The sequence below is a fragment of the Dromaius novaehollandiae genome, chromosome 11, assembly GCF_036370855.1.
Source record: "Dromaius novaehollandiae isolate bDroNov1 chromosome 11, bDroNov1.hap1, whole genome shotgun sequence".
Taxonomy (NCBI): domain Eukaryota; kingdom Metazoa; phylum Chordata; class Aves; order Casuariiformes; family Dromaiidae; genus Dromaius; species Dromaius novaehollandiae.
This window is the reverse complement of record NC_088108.1, coordinates 5,573,644-5,595,660: the sequence shown is the minus strand read 5'-3', so window position 1 is coordinate 5,595,660 and position 22,017 is coordinate 5,573,644. Positions and strand designations below refer to the sequence as shown.

At 38.6% G+C, this 22,017-nt stretch overlaps 1 protein-coding gene across 2 annotated transcripts in view; it reads right to left on the bottom strand.

The window, feature by feature from the left end:
• Nucleotides 1-355: 355 nt before the first annotated feature.
• ATP7A (ATPase copper transporting alpha) overlaps nucleotides 356-22,017 on the bottom strand; it is a 29,664-nt gene continuing 8,002 nt past the window's right edge. Inside the window, exons 3-24 of one of the 2 annotated variants that reach the window (XM_064518115.1) lie at nucleotides 18,756-19,245; nucleotides 17,280-18,014; nucleotides 15,981-16,187; nucleotides 14,696-14,859; nucleotides 14,326-14,487; nucleotides 13,591-13,667; nucleotides 13,174-13,399; nucleotides 12,483-12,716; nucleotides 11,919-12,010; nucleotides 11,364-11,491; nucleotides 11,012-11,166; nucleotides 10,576-10,710; nucleotides 9,545-9,739; nucleotides 9,178-9,360; nucleotides 8,644-8,857; nucleotides 7,813-7,959; nucleotides 7,209-7,351; nucleotides 6,641-6,844; nucleotides 5,899-6,016; nucleotides 5,236-5,338; nucleotides 4,014-4,304; nucleotides 356-3,568 (exon numbers count right to left, since the gene is read on the bottom strand). In XM_064518115.1, the coding sequence (XP_064374185.1) occupies nucleotides 4,028-4,304; nucleotides 5,236-5,338; nucleotides 5,899-6,016; nucleotides 6,641-6,844; nucleotides 7,209-7,351; nucleotides 7,813-7,959; nucleotides 8,644-8,857; nucleotides 9,178-9,360; nucleotides 9,545-9,739; nucleotides 10,576-10,710; nucleotides 11,012-11,166; nucleotides 11,364-11,491; nucleotides 11,919-12,010; nucleotides 12,483-12,716; nucleotides 13,174-13,399; nucleotides 13,591-13,667; nucleotides 14,326-14,487; nucleotides 14,696-14,859; nucleotides 15,981-16,187; nucleotides 17,280-18,014; nucleotides 18,756-19,245 (4,389 nt within the window). In that variant the 3' untranslated portion in view covers nucleotides 356-3,568; nucleotides 4,014-4,027. Of the gene's footprint in view, nucleotides 4,305-5,235; nucleotides 5,339-5,898; nucleotides 6,017-6,640; nucleotides 6,845-7,208; nucleotides 7,352-7,812; nucleotides 7,960-8,643; nucleotides 8,858-9,177; nucleotides 9,361-9,544; nucleotides 9,740-10,575; nucleotides 10,711-11,011; nucleotides 11,167-11,363; nucleotides 11,492-11,918; nucleotides 12,011-12,482; nucleotides 12,717-13,173; nucleotides 13,400-13,590; nucleotides 13,668-14,325; nucleotides 14,488-14,695; nucleotides 14,860-15,980; nucleotides 16,188-17,279; nucleotides 18,015-18,755; nucleotides 19,246-22,017 lie in introns of both variants that reach the window. The other variant, XM_064518114.1, reaches the window with a different exon arrangement.

The following is a 22,017-nucleotide window of genomic DNA, read 5'->3' as shown; positions in this document are numbered from 1 at the left end:
TTCAGCAGAGCTGGAAACGCGCCTAAGAAACCTTGATTCTCAGTCTTTTCCCAAACAAGCAAAAGCAACACTGCTGCCCCCTTCCAGTTTCACAGAGCTCCTACTCAGTGCAGATGAAGAGCAGGTGAGATGCTACAGGCCGCTTCCACAACACCCGATCCTGTTCCTGCAGATTTCACCCCGCTGCAGGGCAACCCGTGAGCACAGCGTCCCTCCCAAGGGACCGAGGTTTTGCCTGTTAAGCCAGCACTGTGCAGGAAGGAAAAGTCAGAAGTTTTGCACAGTGGCAGCAGCATCTGTTAAGTCAGCAAAAGAAATATTGGAGAGATCACAGAACATGATTAAAGAAAGAGGCTTTGGATGCTACATCTTTATTATATAGTTTATAGTTACCATTATAATAATGGAGGCACAGTCTTAACAGAATAGGAAGTGTGAGACTACACGTTTCTGTATGTAAAGAAATGTAACAGCACTAAACATTAACTTTCCATAATAGCATTCATTTCTCTCTCCTTCCTCCACATCAAATCAAAACAAAAAAAAAAAAAAAGACTTACAAATTTAAAATATTTGGTTGGAACTTCCATTTTGAGCAATGAAATAAACACTGTTATTTGCACTGTAAATAAATTATTTACTTGCTTCCATTGTGTTTCACAAGTTTCACATTCTTTTTTGTATAAAATTTCAAGTGCCTACTCTTTTAAAAGGTGATTAACAAGATCCAAAAAGTAATTTTAAAGCCTTGAGCATATGTACTTTGTTTCATTTTTAAATAAAGCACAGGTTTTATAAATAGCTAGTCATAGAAAATAATAAAATAGACAAACTAGTAATACATAATTTCACTTGTAAATGTATATTTCCAAGTGACATTTTAAATTCCTGATTCCAAGTTGCCTCCAACAGGAGTAAAATATTTACATATTAAAACATTTACATTTGGGAAAACATTTGCCTCTCACATTATTTCACTTACGCTGTACATTCAAACTGAAAAATATTTTGGTTCTTCAACTTAAAGCACCTTATAAAGTATTTTAATCACAAGATAAACATTCGGTAAGTCAATATTACACATTTACTGGGGGACGGGACAACAACCTGTTTTCAAAGATCTGGACTCGGGATTCCTTGATCAGCTATACAATACTCAATACTTAAATGCACTGTGTACAAATTCAAGTTCAAAAGACATTTTCAGACACCTAAGAGGAAAACTGGCCTGGAAGGGACTGCCTGGGACAGCAAGTCCGGCCGGCTGCTGCTCGCAGGCATCATCCCTTCAAGCAGTCCTCCTCCAGGGACCTGACAGCAGTTCTGTTTCCACCAGTACTATGTCTAATGAAAGCCACCTCAGAACTCGTAGCTGTTACAGATAAAAAGCTTCACCACAATTAAAGCCTGAACTTATCCCTGCCATCCATTCGTTCTTGGGCTAACACTGGCCGTTCTCTTACTTTGTCTTCTCTTCGGACTTTGCTCCTCCGACCAGACTTGCAAGCAGCTATCCTGCTCCTGCTCAGCCACCACTGCACTCCTTATTCCCCCATGGTCATCTCCGCACCTGACTGCAGTATCCCAGCTCTCAAAAGCAGTCTTACTTTGCTGTAACTGGATCAAAATGCTGGGTTTCACATGAAGAGGAAACAGACAAAACCTTAGAAAGAAGCTTTTATAGTGGGAAAAAGTTGGCGATAAAGCCAGCATTCCCACTGTAAGCATCCAATCTACATACAATTTAGGCTTCTAACTTTAAGTGCTATAAAATATATATGGAAAGAATTTAATAAGTTCTCACTGCTCCAGGTACCAACCAGGAATTTAACCCTAAATTACTGACTCTGTTTCCTGCAGTAAGACCAGGATGTCATTTACATGCCATATGTACCATAACCATGGGCTGGACCAGCACCTGCAATAGGGATACTCTCATCCCTAAGCATGTTAGTACCTGCCTTGCGCCTTCGTTGTGTAATTAAGACGACCAGTTGTCAGCACAATCGAGACAAAAATGCAGAATACTTCCCGCTTCATCTGCAGCACCTTGCCAAGAACACTACAAAGAACAAGCGTGGATAAACAAGAAAGCCAAAACCTTTTGGAAACAGTTTACACACCCTTGAAGCACTAAAAGTTGTTTGATTATATTCTGTTACTTTCTAGGTAGTTATCTGCTATGTAAGGAACAGCTTTGTTGCCGAACGTTGAGAGCAACACCTTATGGAATGGCTTTGCAGTAGTGTATCTCAGCTTTTCTTAACACCACAATAGATACATGTAGCTATAATCAAAATTAAAAGACTTTTAAAAGTATATTCACTTAACAATACCAAGCACCTAAAACTGCCACATTAATGCACTGTTTCTTAAATTAGTCACAGCAACAATTACAAATTGTGTCGTTCTCCTCATTGCAATATGACAAGTACACTGATTTACTAACAACATATTTCACAGCACAACTCTTCTGTTTTCAGATACTGTATTCTCCCTAGTAGCTCTCAAACAAAATGTAAAAGCTATTTACTTGTGACTTTTTGCACATGTGATCTATGCACTGACATCAGTCTTCAAGTTAAAACACAGACCATTACAGAGACCTCTTCATCATATTCTGAATTGGATATTTCTTCCCTAAAACACAAACAGGAATTACCTGTTCATACCATGGATGATATTTCATGATGGAGTTCTTCAACATTATTAAACCTAGTAACTGCTTTAGGTAACTGTCTCAGCAAAGGATTTAAAGAACAAGGTTTCCAAAGTAACAAATAGGTAGCTACAGGGTGATGAACACCAACTTTATTTCTCACTGAGAATATTTTTAAATATTCATGATTTAGTGATCAAGACCTGTGTTTTGAGAATTCAGCTCTGTAACAAATGAAGCTGGGCTTAATTCACAAAGCCTGGATCTGAACATCCCAAACGAAGGAGGTTTAGATCTATGGAGTGGATTCTGGACCATTCCTGGTATATAGACACTTAACATATCTTTACAGGCAATGGGTATCTCTCAGATACAACGCTGGCCTAATGGATTCTTTGATGATGTTAGATATCTGCAAACACTCAACTGCAGATATTTCAAAGGTAGCTTGTGTGACCCTAGTCCAAACTATTTCCATTCATTTAAGGAGTGCTTTTAGTTCTGGTAGTCAGTGCTAACTACTTTAAACATTGTTACCTTTTAAAAAGCCAAACATTTCAGCTAATAGCATATCATATGCTTATCATACTCAGATGCTGCAAGAGTTTTCAGCTTAGGAGAGGCTGGGAAAGAGCAGACCTTCCTGCCCGTTCAACCTTCAAGCAAACAGTCTCAGTAGTAGGAGTGTATGGGGGCAGGGATGCATAGAGCTACACGTTAGGAAGCAAACCCAAATCCTCTCAGTCCTTTCCACCTAGCAGGAATCCAGAGCACAGATGAGAGGTTTGGAAGCTAGGAGTGTGAAAAGCTGGAACCAGATGTTTACAGAGGAAAAGACAGGAGCCATTTCTGGTAAAAGGGTACGGAAACAACAGTGATCCTGGAAGTTTTGAAGTAAGGCACATCTACCTGCAAAAAGAGAACTTTCAATATTTTACAGATATACCAATATATGTTTTAAACACAGTATTAAACTTGACTGTGCAAAAAGAAGCCTGTTACACGGCTGGGAAGTGAATTTCTGGTTCCTTAATTGTATTTTGATATTTTGCCAAAAAACCCAATACTACAAGCTCTGTGGCATGATAACACAGCTTTGTTTGCAAGCATTAGCAGCCACTGCCCCTTTTTCATTAAGCCTAGTTTAAAAAACAACAATAAAAAATACTGGAAGGTCAATGCAAATGAACTCATCTTCACCATTAAAAATGAAATATCTGTTTAGATGGGAGATTACACCCCAGAAAGGTAGAACAGCCACCTGTAAATCCAGACCTCTAGAAACAATCAGTGCATGTGCTGACTTCTAGACAGCTGTTCAGGTTTTTTTTTTCCTTTCCCCCTTTTTCCCCACCTCCTTCAAGTCTCTCACAATGCTGTGTCATCATCCTCTCCAAAATCGCCCACCAGAAGTGAATGCTTGTCTGGTTCATTAAGAACTATGCTGTTCACTGAATGCTTGTCTGAAAAGAGAGAATTTATAGAGGCTCTGCTGTAGTTGATGATTCGATCCATTAAGCTCAGCTTAGGAGAGCCTGTCCCAGTTTCCTCAATTCCAATATGGACACTAATTTCTGACAGACTCTTGTGTCTTATTTGGCCGCGGGCCCGGAACTCGAGTTTCTCGGAACTTGGTTTCTGATACCTAAGGAAGGAAAGAGAAAAAAAAAAAAAAAAAAAAAAAAAAAAAAAAAAAAAAAAAAAAAGAACACAATACATCTCAGGTAAAGTTCCTAAAATTCAGGAAGAAACTGTCCTGTAAGTGCTATAATCATGCACAATCAGCAGACGTTTATAATTGACCCATTATGTAGTGCTGAAAGTTTCAGATTGCTGAAGACTATTGTAAAACCAGAAGCTAATTCAATGCTTTTTGGCCAGGACACAGAAGAACATGTAAAGCGAAGCAGACAAGTATCATTCAGTATTTAACTGCTTCAGCGGCTGCCGAATGTCTGCAAAACATCCTGGCAAAGTGCATCTACTGAGAGCGGACCACCGAACCTAACATACTGCCGATTCTACCCAGCTTCCTCCAAAGCCTACAACATGTTAAACAGTGAAACACCATTCCCACCCCCACGCTACGCTCCTCCCAGCTGTGGGGTAAGGAACAGCAGCAGCATGGCAAACGCAGCAGCTTGCTTTATTTATTGCAACAATCCTAAGTGTTAGAAGCGTGGTGTTTGCAACTGTCTTGCCTCAGAAGCTCCACTTTTCAGAAGTTGTCAGCAGTGCTCTGACGAGATTTCTCAGAAATATACCATGGGCACTAAGGATTTTTAAATTCTGAACACATTCCCATTTTGAGCATTTATCTTCACATTAGAAATTACATTTTTAAACAGTACTGTCCAAATTGTCTTAGATCATCTGACTACTCCTCTCAAGCAAAACCAAAACTGAAAGCAAGTATCAAGTCCTGAAGGCAGCCACTGCTAAACAGAGACTTGTCTGAATTGTTTTTCCAAAAGCTTCAAAGTCTGGCATAGCCCCACACTCATTTTCTGCTATTTAAAGGGAGAGACCTGAGCTTCAAAACCAAGTAACAACCACACAGAATTGCTCATACTCACATCTTTAACAGCAGAGAAGAAAGCACAACAGAAACTGAGGAGGCAGCCATTGCTGCAGATCCCATCCAGGGCTGCAAAACCAAACCAATGGGCAGAAAGACCCCTTGAAAAAGAAAATAGTGATGAGTTCATCAGAGCAAGAACACAGCATTCCTCCTATATGAATCCAATGCCTTGTGTAAAAACACATAAAACTTCACATAAATTGTCTAAATTTTAGTTGTATTTTAATACATTAAATAAACATGATTTTAGTTCAGTGTTAGATAAAAATATTTAATATATAAACATTTATTTTCTATCTCAGCTAGAACCTGAAAGTGAATACAGCTGAGTATGTAATTTATTATACAGCTCCTGAAATTTGGAGATAGACATGCCTTGCCAGCCTTGCAGCAAACCATTTAGTCACAGGATCTAGGCCATGTGTTTCATGGCTCATTCAATAAACAGGTTATCCTAAAGTTACTATGATAAGCTGAACATGTCCATCATTGGCATAATGTGGGAAGAAGGCATAATGTACTGTGTACCGCAGCAGTCTCTGCAGGTAAAGAACTCTGCACGCACTGTCCATCAGAAATACAGAAAATGGGTACTAAATCACTGCAATCTTCTACTCACAAAGCATAATCTTACTACCACGGGGAAATATTCACATACCTGCAGCTATGGGAACTCCAATAAGATTATAAATTAGAGCAAAGACAAAGTTGATCCGGATCCTTTTGACAGTCTTCCTTGATAAATCTATACTTGCTACCACATCCATCAAGTCGTCCTGCAAATTGATATGTTTATGGGAAAAGTCAAACAGAAGTAAAGGCATGCATGCAGTGCCATCGTATTCCTGTTTTAAAGCTAACTAACATGCACTGGACATCATAAATTTCATGTAGGAAGTATTCGGCAGGCTGCTCTAGTTTGCCGGCATAGAGCCCCAAAAGGAGCTTCAACCTTAGACCATGGACTCGAGATGTCACCATAATCCAAAAAAACGTACACAGCACCACCTGGTACAGCTCTAGAAAACTCACTACAATTTCCGTCATGGTATTCTTGAAATGTAGGAAGATGGGATTATAACTGAGGTGGTACTCCTGTATGTTATTGTAATAAAATTTGCATTTGCCAGAGGTCAGGTCACTTTTTTCCCCTCTTTTGCCCATTTTCAAACTTTAATTTCCAAACTGTAATACCCAGAAAAAAGATGGGCAAAGTTTCCTTCACAAAATAATTACTACTACTAAACAACAAGGCAAAAACAATTTCTCCCCTGCTCCAGCTTTCCTGGCCTATAAAGGTAGTACACTTCACCTCAGCAGTGGCCTGAATCACTCATGACACCCTTGGCCTGCCTACCTGCCCTATCATTTCTCTTTAATAAAACATCCTTATTTCTTACCTTAATTAGAACCACATCAGCTGCCTCAATGGCTACATCAGTGCCTGTGCCAACAGCAATTCCCACATTGGCCATAGCAAGAGCTGGGGAGTCATTGATACCATCTCCAACCATGGCCACCGGTTTTCCTTCATCTTGTAACTGTTTCACTTTGGCTACTTTGTGGGAGGGAAGAACCTCTGCAAACACTTTGGTGATGCCAACCTGAAGACACAGAAAGTACAAAACGAGCTATCAAAGCTTCTGCCTCTGAATTGATTTACTTGGATTTTTTTTTTAAAATAAACATCTTCAAGCATAACTTGGTAATAATATGACTATAAGAGTTGAAACCCATGTCATCACTCATGAACCAAAGACCAAACTCAACTGAGAACAAAACAGCTCTGAATTCAAAGTTGATGCTGCTCCCAGTCAGAAAGGCTTTAGTTCCCCTCCTCCTCTGAAGGTGTTGACATTAGCATGCCAGCTCCATCAGCCACAGGGCATACCAACAAGACACAATGTCTTTCTTCCTGTAAGTGGACTATAGCAAGATTCAGGTCCAAAGACATTCAAAACTGCTTACTTGAGAGGCAATAGATCTTGCTGTTTTACTGTTGTCACCGGTCATTAGGACAACTTCTAATCCCATACTCTTCAAAGTGTAGACGGCCAGCTCAGCTTCCGGTTTCACAGTATCAGCAATAGCTATCAAGCCACAAAGCACTCCTAAAGGAGCAAACAAACAAACAAATGCATTCCCTATAAAGACCTTTTATCACTCTAAGGGGAAAAAACAAACAAACTTTCTTTTCAGTAAGATCAATTCCAGAAATAGTGATATGGACACAACTTTGTGGGGCAACGCAGTGCAGAATGGGAACAGTCATCAGGGCATATTTAATTTAAGGCAATCCTTAGAGTGGATTGTCCAGCAACAAGGGATTTCCTGTTTTCCTTTCTTCCTTTTTATTCTCCTTGAAGTCTTTGCATTAAGTCCAACCCTCCTAACACTTAAGAAAAGCAGGAAGAGGCCTTCCTCATTCGAAAGTGTTACAAAACTTCAGCTAATGATCGCTTTTATTATTCTACTACAGGTTTAACTACTCAGGCATCGAATGTCTCCCTCATCACTTTCTATCTAAAAGGGCACAAATCAGCCTCTGAATGAAGGACAGCAATGAACTCACCATCAATAGCTGCCAGTACGGCTGTGCGACCTCTCCGTTCATGTTCAGCCATGGCTTTATCTACTTCAGTTTTAACAAGGAAGCCATTTCTGTTCATCCATTCCCGGTTTCCAATAAGAACAGAGTATTTTTGAGATGTCAAAGTAGCTGAAAGAAGAAAATAGAATTCTACCATCATATGGATAACCAGAAAGCTTCCCTCCAGCTAATCCTATCCAGGTTCTCCCAGTGCAATACCATTATAGAAAATCTAAACAATAAAGATTTACTTTCTTTCTGTCCCACCAATCTTTTCATAGGTTCTTGACAGGAAGGACACTGACAATTCTTCAATAATAGATCGTTACCACTTCAGTTAGCCAAGAACCACTGGAATAGGGACAGCACAGGACGAAGCCCCTCGGTGTCCCCTCGGTGGTTCAAAAATACATCCTAATGTAATTGAAAGAGCTAACAAAGAGCTGCTCTTGATAGAAAACCAGTTGGTTGTGCAAATACACATGGTCATTTATGGCTAGCAAATGGTAACTTGGGCCAAAGCAAATGTAAAGAAAAGAGAGCAGTGAGAGACAATTTCTAGATGATTTTCTAGCTCCATATTTAATGTGTAAGTCTATGCATCCCAGTTGAACATTTTTATCCTAATGTCCTGAGTGGTATAGCTGCTCATTAGTTTGTTTCATGCTCCTACATTTCATGTAGGCCTTGATGTAAGCTCAGTTTTCCAGGGAAGAAAAATAGTGACCTCATTCTTAAGGATCTTGAATAAGGCACACAAATCAAAACTTTGTGTTGCTATCCACCTTGTTCTATAAGCCTGAGTTGGCTTACTTGGTAGCTCAGCATCAATAATCAAAGCGGGCTGCATTGATTCCTCGGCGTTTTCCTCAATTTTCACAAGTGTCACATTTTTAATATTGTTTTCTTTGATCATTTTATTCTTCCGGTAGAGTAATGCTTCAATATTGGTGACTTTACAGCTAATGCCACAGCCTGGAACTACCTGAAAATCTGTACATGTCCCAAGAGTTTCTGAATCCAGTTCCTGAAGAAAAAGGAAGCAAACGGGTAATTCTGAAATGCATAAAGGCATTCTACATTTACAAAACTCACCCAATAAATGGTTGCCAAATCAACTATGCAAGAGGAGCAGAAAAATATGCACTCATCAAAACATAAGTTTAAGCATCCAGTGCAGCAAGTATGGTATCAAATTATGTATGTGGCTTCATAATTTTCATCTTTTTGATTGAATATATCAATTGCTTTCTAAGTAATGCAGGATTCTTCAGAAATATTACAAAAGCATTGAAGGAAGGGTTCTTCCTAATACAAACTTCTCTTTTCTGGTAAAAAGTACTTTACCTTTTTGCAGTATTTTGTTATTGCTACTCCGAGAGGGTGTTCACTATTACTTTCAGCGGTCCCCACAATCGCCAGCATTTTATTACGTGGTATTTGGTTACTCTCCGCTAGAAACTTCACCTGCATCACTTCTGGTGTCCCATGAGTAATTGTACCTGTTTTGTCAAATACAACCACCTTTACCTGCAGCAAAACAGAAAGATTTAATTCAACGACGAAGGCTTTAACGTACAGCTTCCTCAGAAAACTCCACTTTTAACCAAACTTACTACCACGCCACTTACAAACACTTGCTCAGGCAGGAATCGGCAGAATGTCATTGATACCAACCTTCAGAGGTCTTGTAAAAATAACCCACGTTTCTTACCTTATGTGCCATCTCTAGTGGCTCTCCTCCTTTGATCAGGATGCCATTCTGAGCTCCTACTCCAGTACCCACCATCACAGCCGTTGGGGTTGCTAATCCCAGAGAACAGGGACATGCAATACACAAGACCGTGATAGAGGCTTGGAATGCAAAGCGGATTATCACTTCAGCTGCAGAAATACTCTTATTGTAACCCTAGTGACAGAAATTCATTTTAGTAGAAGATATTGAACAATGAAAACAATGCATTCGACTGCACGTTGCTTTTGGTGTGAAAACATTTACGAACATGCAAGTTAAAAAAAGTATTAACACTGAAAAATAAAGCGCACAAAAATTATGCCAAAGTTACTATTAATAACTAATTCTAGCAATTCTGTTCCCATCATTTATTTTACTTATAGGACTTTTTCTTAAATAAGATACTACAAGCTATGATAATTCTTTTAAGCTGTCACATAATAAAAGATACTCTATCAACAATATATGCAATAAAAATGAAAGATGATACAAAGACTGCTGTTTTAAAAATAAGAGATTCTAGCCAGTAGAGCAGTCAGTCAAGAAACCTGTGATATAAACAGCCCTAAGATACAAGTTAGGACCCTGCTTCTACTCCAGGATCTGTAAAGAATATGAATTCCACTGATTTCAAAGGTGAATTTACACAGAGCTATGCTAACAAAACTAGATGCAAAACTGGGGCTTGTAACACAAGGGATGGGACGGGACTGCTTTTCCTCAAAAGGAAGTAATGGAAATTGGGAAGTTTCAAGGTTGAGAACCTAAGCTGGATTTTTTTTAAACTAACTTTCAGGAGCTGTGATTAATTACTGTAGATTTCTTTAAATAAAAAGGTAGAAAGAGTGCTATAGTGTAAATATATATACACACACACACACACACACACACGCACACATTCAGCAACTGCCTACAAGAATAATACAGAAACAGAACTCTTACAATCTAATAGACTCGTAGGCTAATTATTTTTGAAATATTTCAGAAGGTGTTTAAGGGAACTTACTTACCAGAAAGTATTTTTCTACTATTTCAAAATCCACAAATCCAATTACAATCCAGGCAAAAAGGGTAACCACAGAGACAGCCACAATAAAAGGAACAAAATAGCCACTAAGCTTGTCTGCAAATTGCTGAATGGGAGCCTAGGAAGGAGAAACAAATGTCAGCTTCAGCAATATTACACTTATTCCCTTATATAGCTATAAACACAGTTTCTGTTTTTCAGCACATTTGGCATACTGTACTTTATAATCAGTTACTTATACTCAATAAGACAACGAGATTTGGAACACTGAATCACGTCAAAGTCCTCACTGAGCAAGACACTTCGCGGTGTAACTGTGATTCAAATCTAAACAATCTAGAAGACCTTTCAAGGGCGTTGGTGCACTGATGTCTAAATGATAAGACAAATCCCAACTGCTTAAATTGAAGCTACTCTACCTTTGAGGTTTGGGCTTCCTCCACAAGCTTGACAATCTGGGATAGAGTTGTATCAGCTCCAACGTGGGTTGCTGAAATCAGCAGCGACCCATTCTGATTAATAGAACCTGCAATAACTGTATTGCCAGGTTTTTTAGTCACAGGCATTGCTTCACCTAAAAAAAAAAAAACAAAAAAAACAAAAAAACAGACATTGAGGGAAATTTTTTTGGCAATATTATTTTTTCTAGTATCTACCAACTCCAACATGCAATTAGAAGAGTGAGAGAACATCAAGCAATTCCAACTTCTCTTCTTCAAATTCATTTAATAGAAAATAAAATTTTTAAAATTGCAAAAAGTACATGCTTACCTGTGATGAGGGATTCATCTACCATAGAGTGCCCTTCAATAACATGGCCATCCACGGGCAACTTGCCTCCTGGAACCACTTTGACAATATCACCTCGTTGAACCAGTTCAACATCAACTTGCTCCTCACTAGAATGATATATAGTATTTTTACTAAGACACTGCTGACTAAAATTACCAAGGCGAAAAGGAGTTGCTTATACTACACAAAGCAGAAACACATCAGTTCACACTGTTAAAGTATACAGAAATTAATGGAAAGAAAAAAAGGCCATTTTGTAGAGCACTAAGCTTATTTTATTTATTTTGCTTTCTGAGAAAATCCACTCATTTTCTTATCACAGGAAAAGTTAGTAAGGTGCCAATAAAACAAATCAGAACAGTGTTAATTTGTTTACATTTTAACACTGACATCTGGTAAATCTGCAAGCAAGTTTGAAGCAAATTTGAGGTTATTTGCTTCGCAATTCTATAGAATGGTAAAATAAATCTGTGAATTGAGCGTATTAAAACAAAAAAGACACAAAAGGAAAAAACAAATGACAAAGCAAGATACCTTACGAGAACGTTATCAGGGCCCAAGGTAACAATAGTTGCTTCGGTAGCTTGTAATGAAATTAGTCTTGCGAGTGCCTCTGATGTTTTACCCTAGAATAATAATTTTCATATTTTTCTAACATATTTTTTCTATTGAAAAAACTGCTTTGTAAATACCAACTGTATATGTTACAATTTACTCTTTTAATAAATATTTTCTGCAGACTTAAAGTCATTTCATATTTTCACTAGTTCAATTATGAAAGATGATATCGTAACAAAAATGGTTAAAAAAACTGACAAAACCTTTTCATTTGTGCTTTTTTGTTTGTGTGGGGTTTTTTTGGTTTTTTTTGTTTTTTTGGTACACAACATTCTGAAGTGATACTCAAAGCGTGTCTTGCAACTTGTAGATGTGATGTTTGTCATCATTTTCCTGATAGGATTTGGTTTTACTGTATCTGGTAGACAGGTAAAAACTTCAGCCTTTCACCTTCAATTAGGGCAACCTGTCTGAAGTACCAATCGCCCTGCCATGCTCTTCCTCTTCTGCCCAACACACAAGTACTTTTATTTTCCTTACCTTTGCAACATGCTCTAGCCACCGGCCCAATGAGATGAACACAAACAGCATGGGAGGTGTGTCAAAGAAAGTCACTGGGTTTACTTTTGCTTTCTCAGCCATCGCAACTACAAGAATAACGAATGAGTAGGCGAACGCAATGGAAGTTGCCAAAACAACGAGCACGTCCATGTTTGCAGTTTTGTGCTTCAGTGCTTTGTACGCTTGAATATAGAAGTGCCAGCCTCCAAAAATCTGCAACAATAACAGCACCAGTTATATTTTACACCTGCATTTGTAACACACGGCATCAACACTTCCATAACAAAGATGCTGATGCCTGTTTGTGGTGGTTGTCACCTCCATGTCTTCCTGAACAGACTCCCAGCTCTAGCCTTGGGCTACAGCGCCCACCACCACATCCCCGTCCCCTCTGCTCATCCACACCCAGCGCTGCCAGCTCCTTCCCATGCCCGCTGGCTACAGCCAGGCAAGCTGCCTCCGGTGCTATCTGGCTCCACAGCACCCATGCACCGACTGGCCTGCCCACCATAGTCCATTGCAGCACTTATTTTAGCTATAGCAGAAACATCTAACAACCTCAAAACATTTTCAATCAGTATAAAGTCACTTGTCAAATTCCATTTCTTCATTGCCTTTCACTTTGAATGTCTAACCCCAACACACTAGGAGTTGCCATATTGCTACTTACCTGTACAGGGAGACAGAGTAAGAATGACAGAATATTCATAACAGATAATCCTGGTAGGAGCTGGCACTCCAGGAACATGGAGGAGTGAAGGGCCTCCATTTCCTCAGCGCTCATGTTGTGATGTGCGTGAGCATCTTCAAGCTGGCTGTTCATAACCATCATGTACATCATCAGCCCCATGACAGGAAGGCAGAAAATCAGACTCACAAGGAACGACCTTCTCCACCTCAGGTTTAATAAATAAATAAATAAATAAATAAATACTAAAAAAAATGATGGATAGCACTTTAGCTAACAAGTCCACAAACATTTATTTTGTTCATTTTCTTTATTAATCAACAGTAAAATTTGTGCAAACATTAAAAAGGGGAATCAAAAATGTTTATATAGAATTTAAATATGTTCAGGAATACTTACTGCCTTATTTCCTGTTTGTGGTCTAGATGGCTAGCAGATCTATCTTTTTTGACTAAAGAAGTAGTGAAACCTAAATCCTAGGAAAAAAGCATAGTAAGAATGAGCAGTCAGATTTTAAAGACACTTTGTGCTCTTATGAAGTTATTGGCAGATTATTGGTGGGGCCAACCATGCATGTGCTTTATTTCATTAACGTTTCCGATATGATTGCCTTTCTCTCTCTGTTAAACATGACTTAAAAAAAAAAAAAAAAACAACAAAAATACCCCCAACTTTTCTGAAAACTTTTCCAAAACAATAAAATGCTATTCTAAAAAGTGGCTTTTGAAATGGTTCTTCCTGAGGCACAAAGATACGGAAACTGAGGGAGAACACCAACCAACTTATCTTGTCTCTTCTTTTACTACAATGCTCACAGATGCGCTTCATTTTTCTGCAAACGTGTAAGCCAACAGGTTCAATTCTACCACAGCCTTGCTTTCCCAGCCTTTCTCTTTAAAATCTTCAGCAAAGTCATAACGGAGCATTGCTTTTGAACCAGAACACATATTATCTGCAGACACCTGCACTGAGATTGAGGGGATGACAGTTGGAAGACGAGAGACAGGACTTTTCCTTTGATAGTCTTCCCTTCTATAGCTGGTTCAAATCAAGGGTTTTTCAGTTCTGGGACATGTAACTTTTGGAAGCATGCTGGATATTTTAATGAGACTTTCATGTCTTCGTGAAACTTACCTTTATCATTTGTATGATATCTCGAGGACCTATAATCTCAGGATCGTATTTAATGTGTGCTTTATTAGTTGCGAGAGCTACTGAGCAGTATGACACACCATTAGTCTTCATGAGGGTGGATTCTATTTTATGCACACAAGAAGCACAAGTCATTCCTCTCACCTGTAAAAGAGAGGTTCCCTCCTGTTATCAAAACCACAGATTACTCAGTAAATACATTGTGATTAAGAAGTGGGAAAAGTGCTTATGACTGTCCTGAATTACTGACTACCTATGGTAAACATTTTAGGAAGTGGACGTTTATACAAGCATGTTCAGCAGATACAGGTAATAAAGACAGGGTAGTGGTGGTTTTTTGTTAGCAGCTTACCACAAGTTCCAGATTTCCATCTCCTTCATCGCAGTTTTCCATGACCGTAGCTCCAAATCCCAGTTCCCGTATTAGCTCTGCAATAGCTGATGGGTGTATGATAGCAGGATTATACCTCACTTCTGCCTTTCCTGCCATTAGCGCCACAAGTATTGAATGTATTCCTAGAAGACAAAATGTGCAAACACTTCTGCTCCCATTTAAGGAAAACACTGTATCTATGACAATACGATGGCACAACAGCAATTTATTTATTGAAATCAAAAAACCTATCACATTGTACACAGAAAGAGAACTGTAAGCATTTTTGGAAGAGACATCAACAAAGCCATTACAGCACAGACAAGACAGACACAGGACTGAGGAACAAACGCTTGGCATAACTGTACCAAGAGAATCTAAGTGTAGGTGCGAAGGCCAGAGAGACCAAAGTACTACTCTGACAGGGGCAAAACAGGTTGCATGTTTTTAACTGTCTAATTACAAACAAAATTTGTGATTTTCTTCTTAAAAGGAGCTCTTCTAAAGCAAGTCTACATATCTGTTGATCCACATCTAGCACTTCTAAAAGGCTTTCTTTCAAGAAAGAACTTGAATGAACATGTATGAGAAAGGGTGGGCCTAACCAAATGTGCAACCCTACTGTACGCATTAAGGAAAAGGGAAAGTCTGAAAAGCTTTTAGCAGGAAAAAATCACAATTTCAGCTTAACTTTGGAATATATCCATCTTCATTATAATAATTAAACACAGTCTATATTAATGACTCTTCATTACATCACAGACATGCAACAATTCGTTCCTGTAAATACAATCATTAATCCAACAGTAATAGATATCATTGTCCTAACTCATAGAGCTAAATTTAACTTATGTCCCTCTAATCCATATTAATACTGTCCTTCTCTAACAGCTTTCTTTCTAACACAGACATGCACGCTTCTATGTAAGTGACATGTCCAGGTCTATACCTTAAAGGCAGAAGAGGTTTGTTTTAGTTTCAAGAGGATCCAGGTTCAATACCTGTATTCTCTTTGCAGTGCCCCGATTCCAGCTTTTTCAAGGGCAGTCTCTAGCCAACAAGACATCAAAACAGCAAGAAACATGTTCCCTTTTCATCCTATGCCCCAACTGTGAGTAGCTTATGTTCAAACTCATCCAACACCCCAGCAGTGGTACTTCTTTTCTTGACTAACCTGCCATTTCAAAACACTGTACAAAAGCTGGATGGATTCTCTAAAAGCAATGCCGAGAAATTTAACAGATTCTGCTGACATATATCTTACCATCTTCTCTTCTCAAATTTCTCTCAATGTTTGCAACACATGACGCACACGTCATGCCTGTGACTTGGACGTAGCACTTGGAAATAGTCTTTGTCTCATGTTTAGCAACATGGAGCAGTGATACTTTGGAGGGAGGCTCCGTTTTGTGAGATTCCAGCTGCATTTTGGGCGAAGGCCGTGTTATTACCACAGGGAGTTCTGTCTTTGCTGGAGAAAAAAATTGTAATTCATGACATTATAAACAGCCATTTCAATGAGCTACGAATTGGTAGCATAAAGGCCTAAGTGCATGTTGCTGTAACTTTCCAGACCAAAAACGGTAATTGCACGTGCCCTGTCAAGCAGATTCATCCACGTGTTCGTAGGTCTTGTCTTCTTTTTCTCACTCTTAAATGATAACGGTTAGGCCACTGATCAACGTTCCACCCAACCGTACTGTTACTATTTTTCTTTTGCCTTTCCTTATTGTACCTGTCTGTCCTGTTGTACATCCCCTGTCCCATTCTGTAGACTGTAAACTAAACCTCTGCACTGCAAACTTTGTTTTTACACACAGTTGTATTGACTTTACCTGATGCACATAGCTGAGTTTACAGGCAAATTCATGGTTTGCCAGCAAATTCAACATTTGCGACCTTAGAGAAGGGCTCTCAAGCCAGACAACTGCTTCTTACAGCAGTTCAGGAGAAGCCATGTTAATGCAGGGGCTGCAAGAAAGGACTTAAAGGGGACCACCTGATTCCACTCCTGCAGTTATTGGCATAAAATAGCTCTCGTAAAATTTCAAAATTTAATCTTAGTGAATCAAGAAATGAAGCTTCCCAAGGGGGCTCTGACACTCCACTTCCTATGTAATGTCTGAATTTTCTCCATAAGTCTACTGGATTCTACTATTTAGCCATCTGTTCCCATTGTGCAATTCCTTATACTGTACCAGTCATCACAGTAAGCATCATTTTAACTTTGAGTGATGTTCACACTCCTCAGATTCTTACCACTCTTCATTCACGACTGTGTCTGGTTAAACACCATTTTGCCAGTTATTCCACAAGAATCGAGACATATTTATATTTCCAGACATCTCAATCATCTTTAATGTAATATATTAAATTACGTAATGTAAAGGAAGTATTACATGTGTACTTAAGCATCTCACTGGTAGCAAAGATACAAAGCTTCTCTTGGCAAGCATGAAGTACAACACGCAAACCTCTAAATTTCATCTTGGATGGGATCATATCCCAAACAAAATCGTACCATCCTTTTAAGTTTAAAGTAAAAAGTTTAACACGCCATTACCTGATAAAGATGCATCAAATCCCATATCCTCTATTGAGGATCGCAAGTCTTCTGGACATGTTTGTAGAGGGTCATATTCTATAGTCCCATTGTGATTTGGAAGGGAGACATGTATTGATTTTACACCTGCCTTTTGGGATATGAGTCCCTCAATAGACTGCACACAAGAGTTACAAGTCATTCCTTCAATATTTATCACAACAACTTGAGTAAGGGGCTGGCTAGCATCCTTTAAAGCGACAGGAGATTTCAGTGGAGACGCCAGTGTGGTGAAAAGTGCTACATTCTCATATTCATCAGGAAGGCTGACTTTAAATGTCTCTGGAGACACTGCCTCTATGGCTTTTCTCAGTACCTCTATGCTAACTAAGTTTGGGTTGTAGTTTATAATAGCAGATTTCTTCTCTAATGAAACAACTACATTTGTTACTGAGGGGAGTGTTGATATAGCACTCTGAATATTGAGGACACATGAATTGCAATGCATGCCATCAATTCTGAAGACAATGGTCTTTGTGTCATTCGCGTTCTTTGAGTTTTCTTTCAGTATTGTTTCGGAGCCTTTGGCTTGAGCACCCTTCAACCTTTCCAGGTCAATAGCACTGAGCTTGAGAGGTCTGAGCTGCTTTTTGAAAGACGCAACAAAACCCGCAGCTTCAATCTGATGTTTTATTTCTTCTGCTGTAATGAGATGAGGCTGGTACACGACAACAGCTTCCTGATTGTCCAGGGACACTAAGAATTAAACAACAAAAATATGTGCGCATTACTGCCCAGCACCCTAAGAGCAATGAATCTTGTCAAAGCTTTCCAAGAATGCTTTAAACACTCAAACTTAACTCCAATGAAAAGGAAATTTAAGAGGTTTTGTAAATTACGACCAATGTAATTTATCTTTTCCAATCATTTTTTGTCCAAGTGCTACAACAAGTTTCAATTCCTTTACCTCGATTTTTGCTCTTTCCCCAGGACGTTCACAAATGGCATAGTTAACTGTTTCTTACTAACTATACTAAATATATCCTTTTCTTCAGAGGCCTGTGGCATTATGTTTAAGATATTTATACAGGTAATTTCATCTTGCCCTTTTAGACAGAATCACATATACGTCAATATTAGTAGTTTTTAATTGAATAGAAAATATTAGTATTTATTACAGTCCAAAAAAAAAGACATCTGGTATTATAGGGATTTCCATAATTGAAAATAAAACTTTGGAACGCTACCACTCTGACCTCCCTACCAAAATACAAAACAAGCACTGAATGCTATCACTCATGTGATAGCAACAGCCTCACTACAGCTTGAGACTTTTTCTTCACTTCTGCTCCAAATTAAATATGTAACTAAGTATTGATACCCCAAAGAGTAATTGTCATACTAAGCTATCCAATCTCAGTCCCAGGTATCTCCACAACGCTATCAGTGGACAGCAGAGTCAACTTCAGGCTATGTAAAAATAACATAAGGTCTTACCTTTAATCCGCTGAACTCCTTGCAATTTGCCAATCTTCCCTTCAATGGTGCTGGTGCAGGAATGACAGGTCATCCCCTCTACTTTCAGGCGTAGCACAACGCTGCTTGCTTGAGACAAGCTGGCATCTTCACAAGTTCCAGGAGTTACCTCTGGTGTTGAAGTACTTAAATCTACTCCTGGGACCATTTGGATAATCTGCTTGCCATTTATAATGGAGGAGATGAAAGTCACCACTGCAGTTTTTTGGTCAGAGGACATTTTAACATCCAGAATACCTTTGTTTTTCAGTAGTGTACTACGAATCTGTTTAGACGTTAGAGTTGACTGAGTAGGAATAGTAAGAAAAATAGTGTCGGATAAAACAGGTTGTGGGCTTGAATCACCTAATGTAGCATCAAATCCCATGTCGTGTATTGCCTCCTGCAGAGTCCCTGGAGTTTGCAGTTTTGAGTCATAAATAATGACTGCATTCTTCTCCTCTAGAGATACCTTGACAAAAGACAAAAAAAAAATCCAACAACTTTGCAAACTCAAAATTAAGAGATGGGAACCTAATACCCTGCACGAGATTAGGTGAATAGCTTTTACTTATATACGTTAGTAACACTTGTCCACTATCATTTTACCCTTCACTACTCACCTTAAAGAAGTGAAATCGTACCAGTGGCAACGATAAAGTAACTTGTGCTTATCTGTGCAACAACAAGGCTAGGCAGAAGAGACTTTTAAAACCAGTTTCAGAATCCTTTACAAGCTGGTCCAGCCACTTTTGCTTTTGACATCCTGACAGCATCTCAATGCATTTTATAGCAAATAATGAAACTTGCAAAGCCAAACTCTCTTGAATTGGGTTAGTCAGTGTAATTTGATTTCAAAAGCAAAACAACACACACAGAAAATTCTAATCGCTTGTATAATTTGGCCATTATTAGCAGCTTTCCTTGGGCTATAAGGACGGAAGAAAATGCTCTTTGAAAAATCCCAGATTTAAGTGGCAGTGATAGAAGTCCAACAGTTCCACATGTCTTAAGGTATTGGGGGGGGGGAGAGGGGGAACCAAAAAGTCGGCAAACCAAGGTGTTCTTTGCTGCGGAATCAGTAGATCAGACAGCTACAGTGCGTTGCAGCAGTAAGTGACAACAGCACAGGCTATTATCCTGCTCCCAGGAATAAAGTGCATCAGACTTCACAGAACAAAATTCAGTTTTAAAATTAGATACATGGCAAACATTAAAAAAGCTATTTTTCTCTCTCTGTACATTTTGGTGATCCACAGAGTTCCTCCTTTGGTACTAACCTTTCACATCAGAGAGAAACAAATTAAATTAAGGATATTTGTACCGATTGATAATATAATCAAACATAATTATTGCAATTTCCGAAAGGGAAAACCAATGCCTGCCAGAAGCCCAACGCATTATCATTCAATTTTATCTTTCCTGTGGGCAAAGATGCAACCAAAAGACCACAGTCATGATTAAATTACATCAGTTAAATAATTTTAAGAATCACCTTTCTTCCTTTTTGTCCCAATTACGGGCCTTGGCAGAATTAGTAACGTGGACATTTATTGGTTTCATTGCAGTTGGAGGCAAAATAACTTAAACGCAGCTCTTTTTTTTATTAGCCAGCCAACACTTGTCTCTTTGGCTGACCTGATTCATAATCACTAAACAAAAACCTATTTTACTCTTCTCAAAGATGATTCCTGAAAACAAATTATTTGGTTAAACTGAAGTTCTAATGCTGTAATGATGATAATTACTAAATATGATCTCTTGAAGTTTATCACAGTTGCTTGCCAAGAGTAGTTTTACAAATATTATTTGGCTTTGGAATAAGGTATTTACCTTAAAACCTATATACAAGATACTTAGTACTTTCCAACAAACAAACCAACCAACCACACTGTTCACTCCTAACCTAAGAGTATGCTACAGGATGCATGTTTAAGTTAAATCATGAATCTCTCCTCCTCCTATCTCAAGTTATCTGTTTATTTTCAGAAACTAGTTGAAACAACAGAAAATATAAGATTGTAGAAATCCAACCTTATGCTTGGATAATTTTGGAAAGAAAGAAAGGATTCTGAAGTCACATTATTTGGGGTATTATTTTACCGGATGGCTTTAGTCTCCATTTGACTTCATGCTTGCGGATACCTAGTCATTCATCTGTCCTTCCCACGTGATAAAATGTTGTTACTCTGGTATCCCTGTTTCTAAAAGAATCTGTTCAGTGATCCAAGACTCTGGTGTGAGAGAAGAGCCACATATCACAGTAAAACTCCATTAAAGTTGAAGGAAGATGAAAAATGGGACTTAGTGTAAATATTGCTCTTGTTCACCTAAGTTCCTGTGAGCATACACCAACTTCTACTTCAGGCAAATGTAAACAGTATTAATTGGTGTATCATTCTCCTTTGCATATCACTGTGCACTGCAATGAGCCTTTAAAATCAGCTGGAATTAATGACCACATGCCTCTGAAATCAAGATAGCATCCCCTATTCTGGGAAAGAAAGCGTTCCTCTGAAGCATATCCACTAAAATGGAAATACCTTTTGATGAAACCAGGAAGATAAGTTTCCATAGTAATTTACTGTATTTTACAGAAAATAGCAGCATGATTTCAGAAGGGAAATCCTCGTTTATATACAAAGCAATAACAATTTGCAGTTTTCTGTTACTGTAATTGTTAGGACTGTTCTTCCCAGCACAAATTAGGTCATAAGGAATCTCTTAGCTTTTACATAGTTTTAATAATCAAACTACTGTGAAATGATGCATTGGGTAAGAGTAACCAGCTCACTCTGGGATACACTACAGTACACTATTTTGCCCATACTGGACAAAACGTTAACAGAATATTGAAATCTTCTCTGAACTAAATAAAAATAATAATAATTTTTAAAAAGGTTAAAATCAAGTCAAATCAATGAAGTCTGGATTAAGAGCAGATCAAGTAGCTCCATTAACACTTCTTTCAAGAGGACATTCTGCTCCTTTTTCTCACATTCCCACATGGACAGTACAAAGGAAGGCAAATTTCTGATGCTTGAAAGGGCTATCAAAACTTTGTCTCCTGGACTGCCCACTACCTTCACTTCATAAACCACAACAAAACAGCAATATTTTTTCATGGCGGGTCAGCTAGCATATGACTGACTGACCATCTCAGGAACACAAATGTTATTGAGCCTGTGCAAGTGACCCGTGTGTCCTGTCAATTTGCAAGAAAAGGCCTGCAGGACTGTGGGCA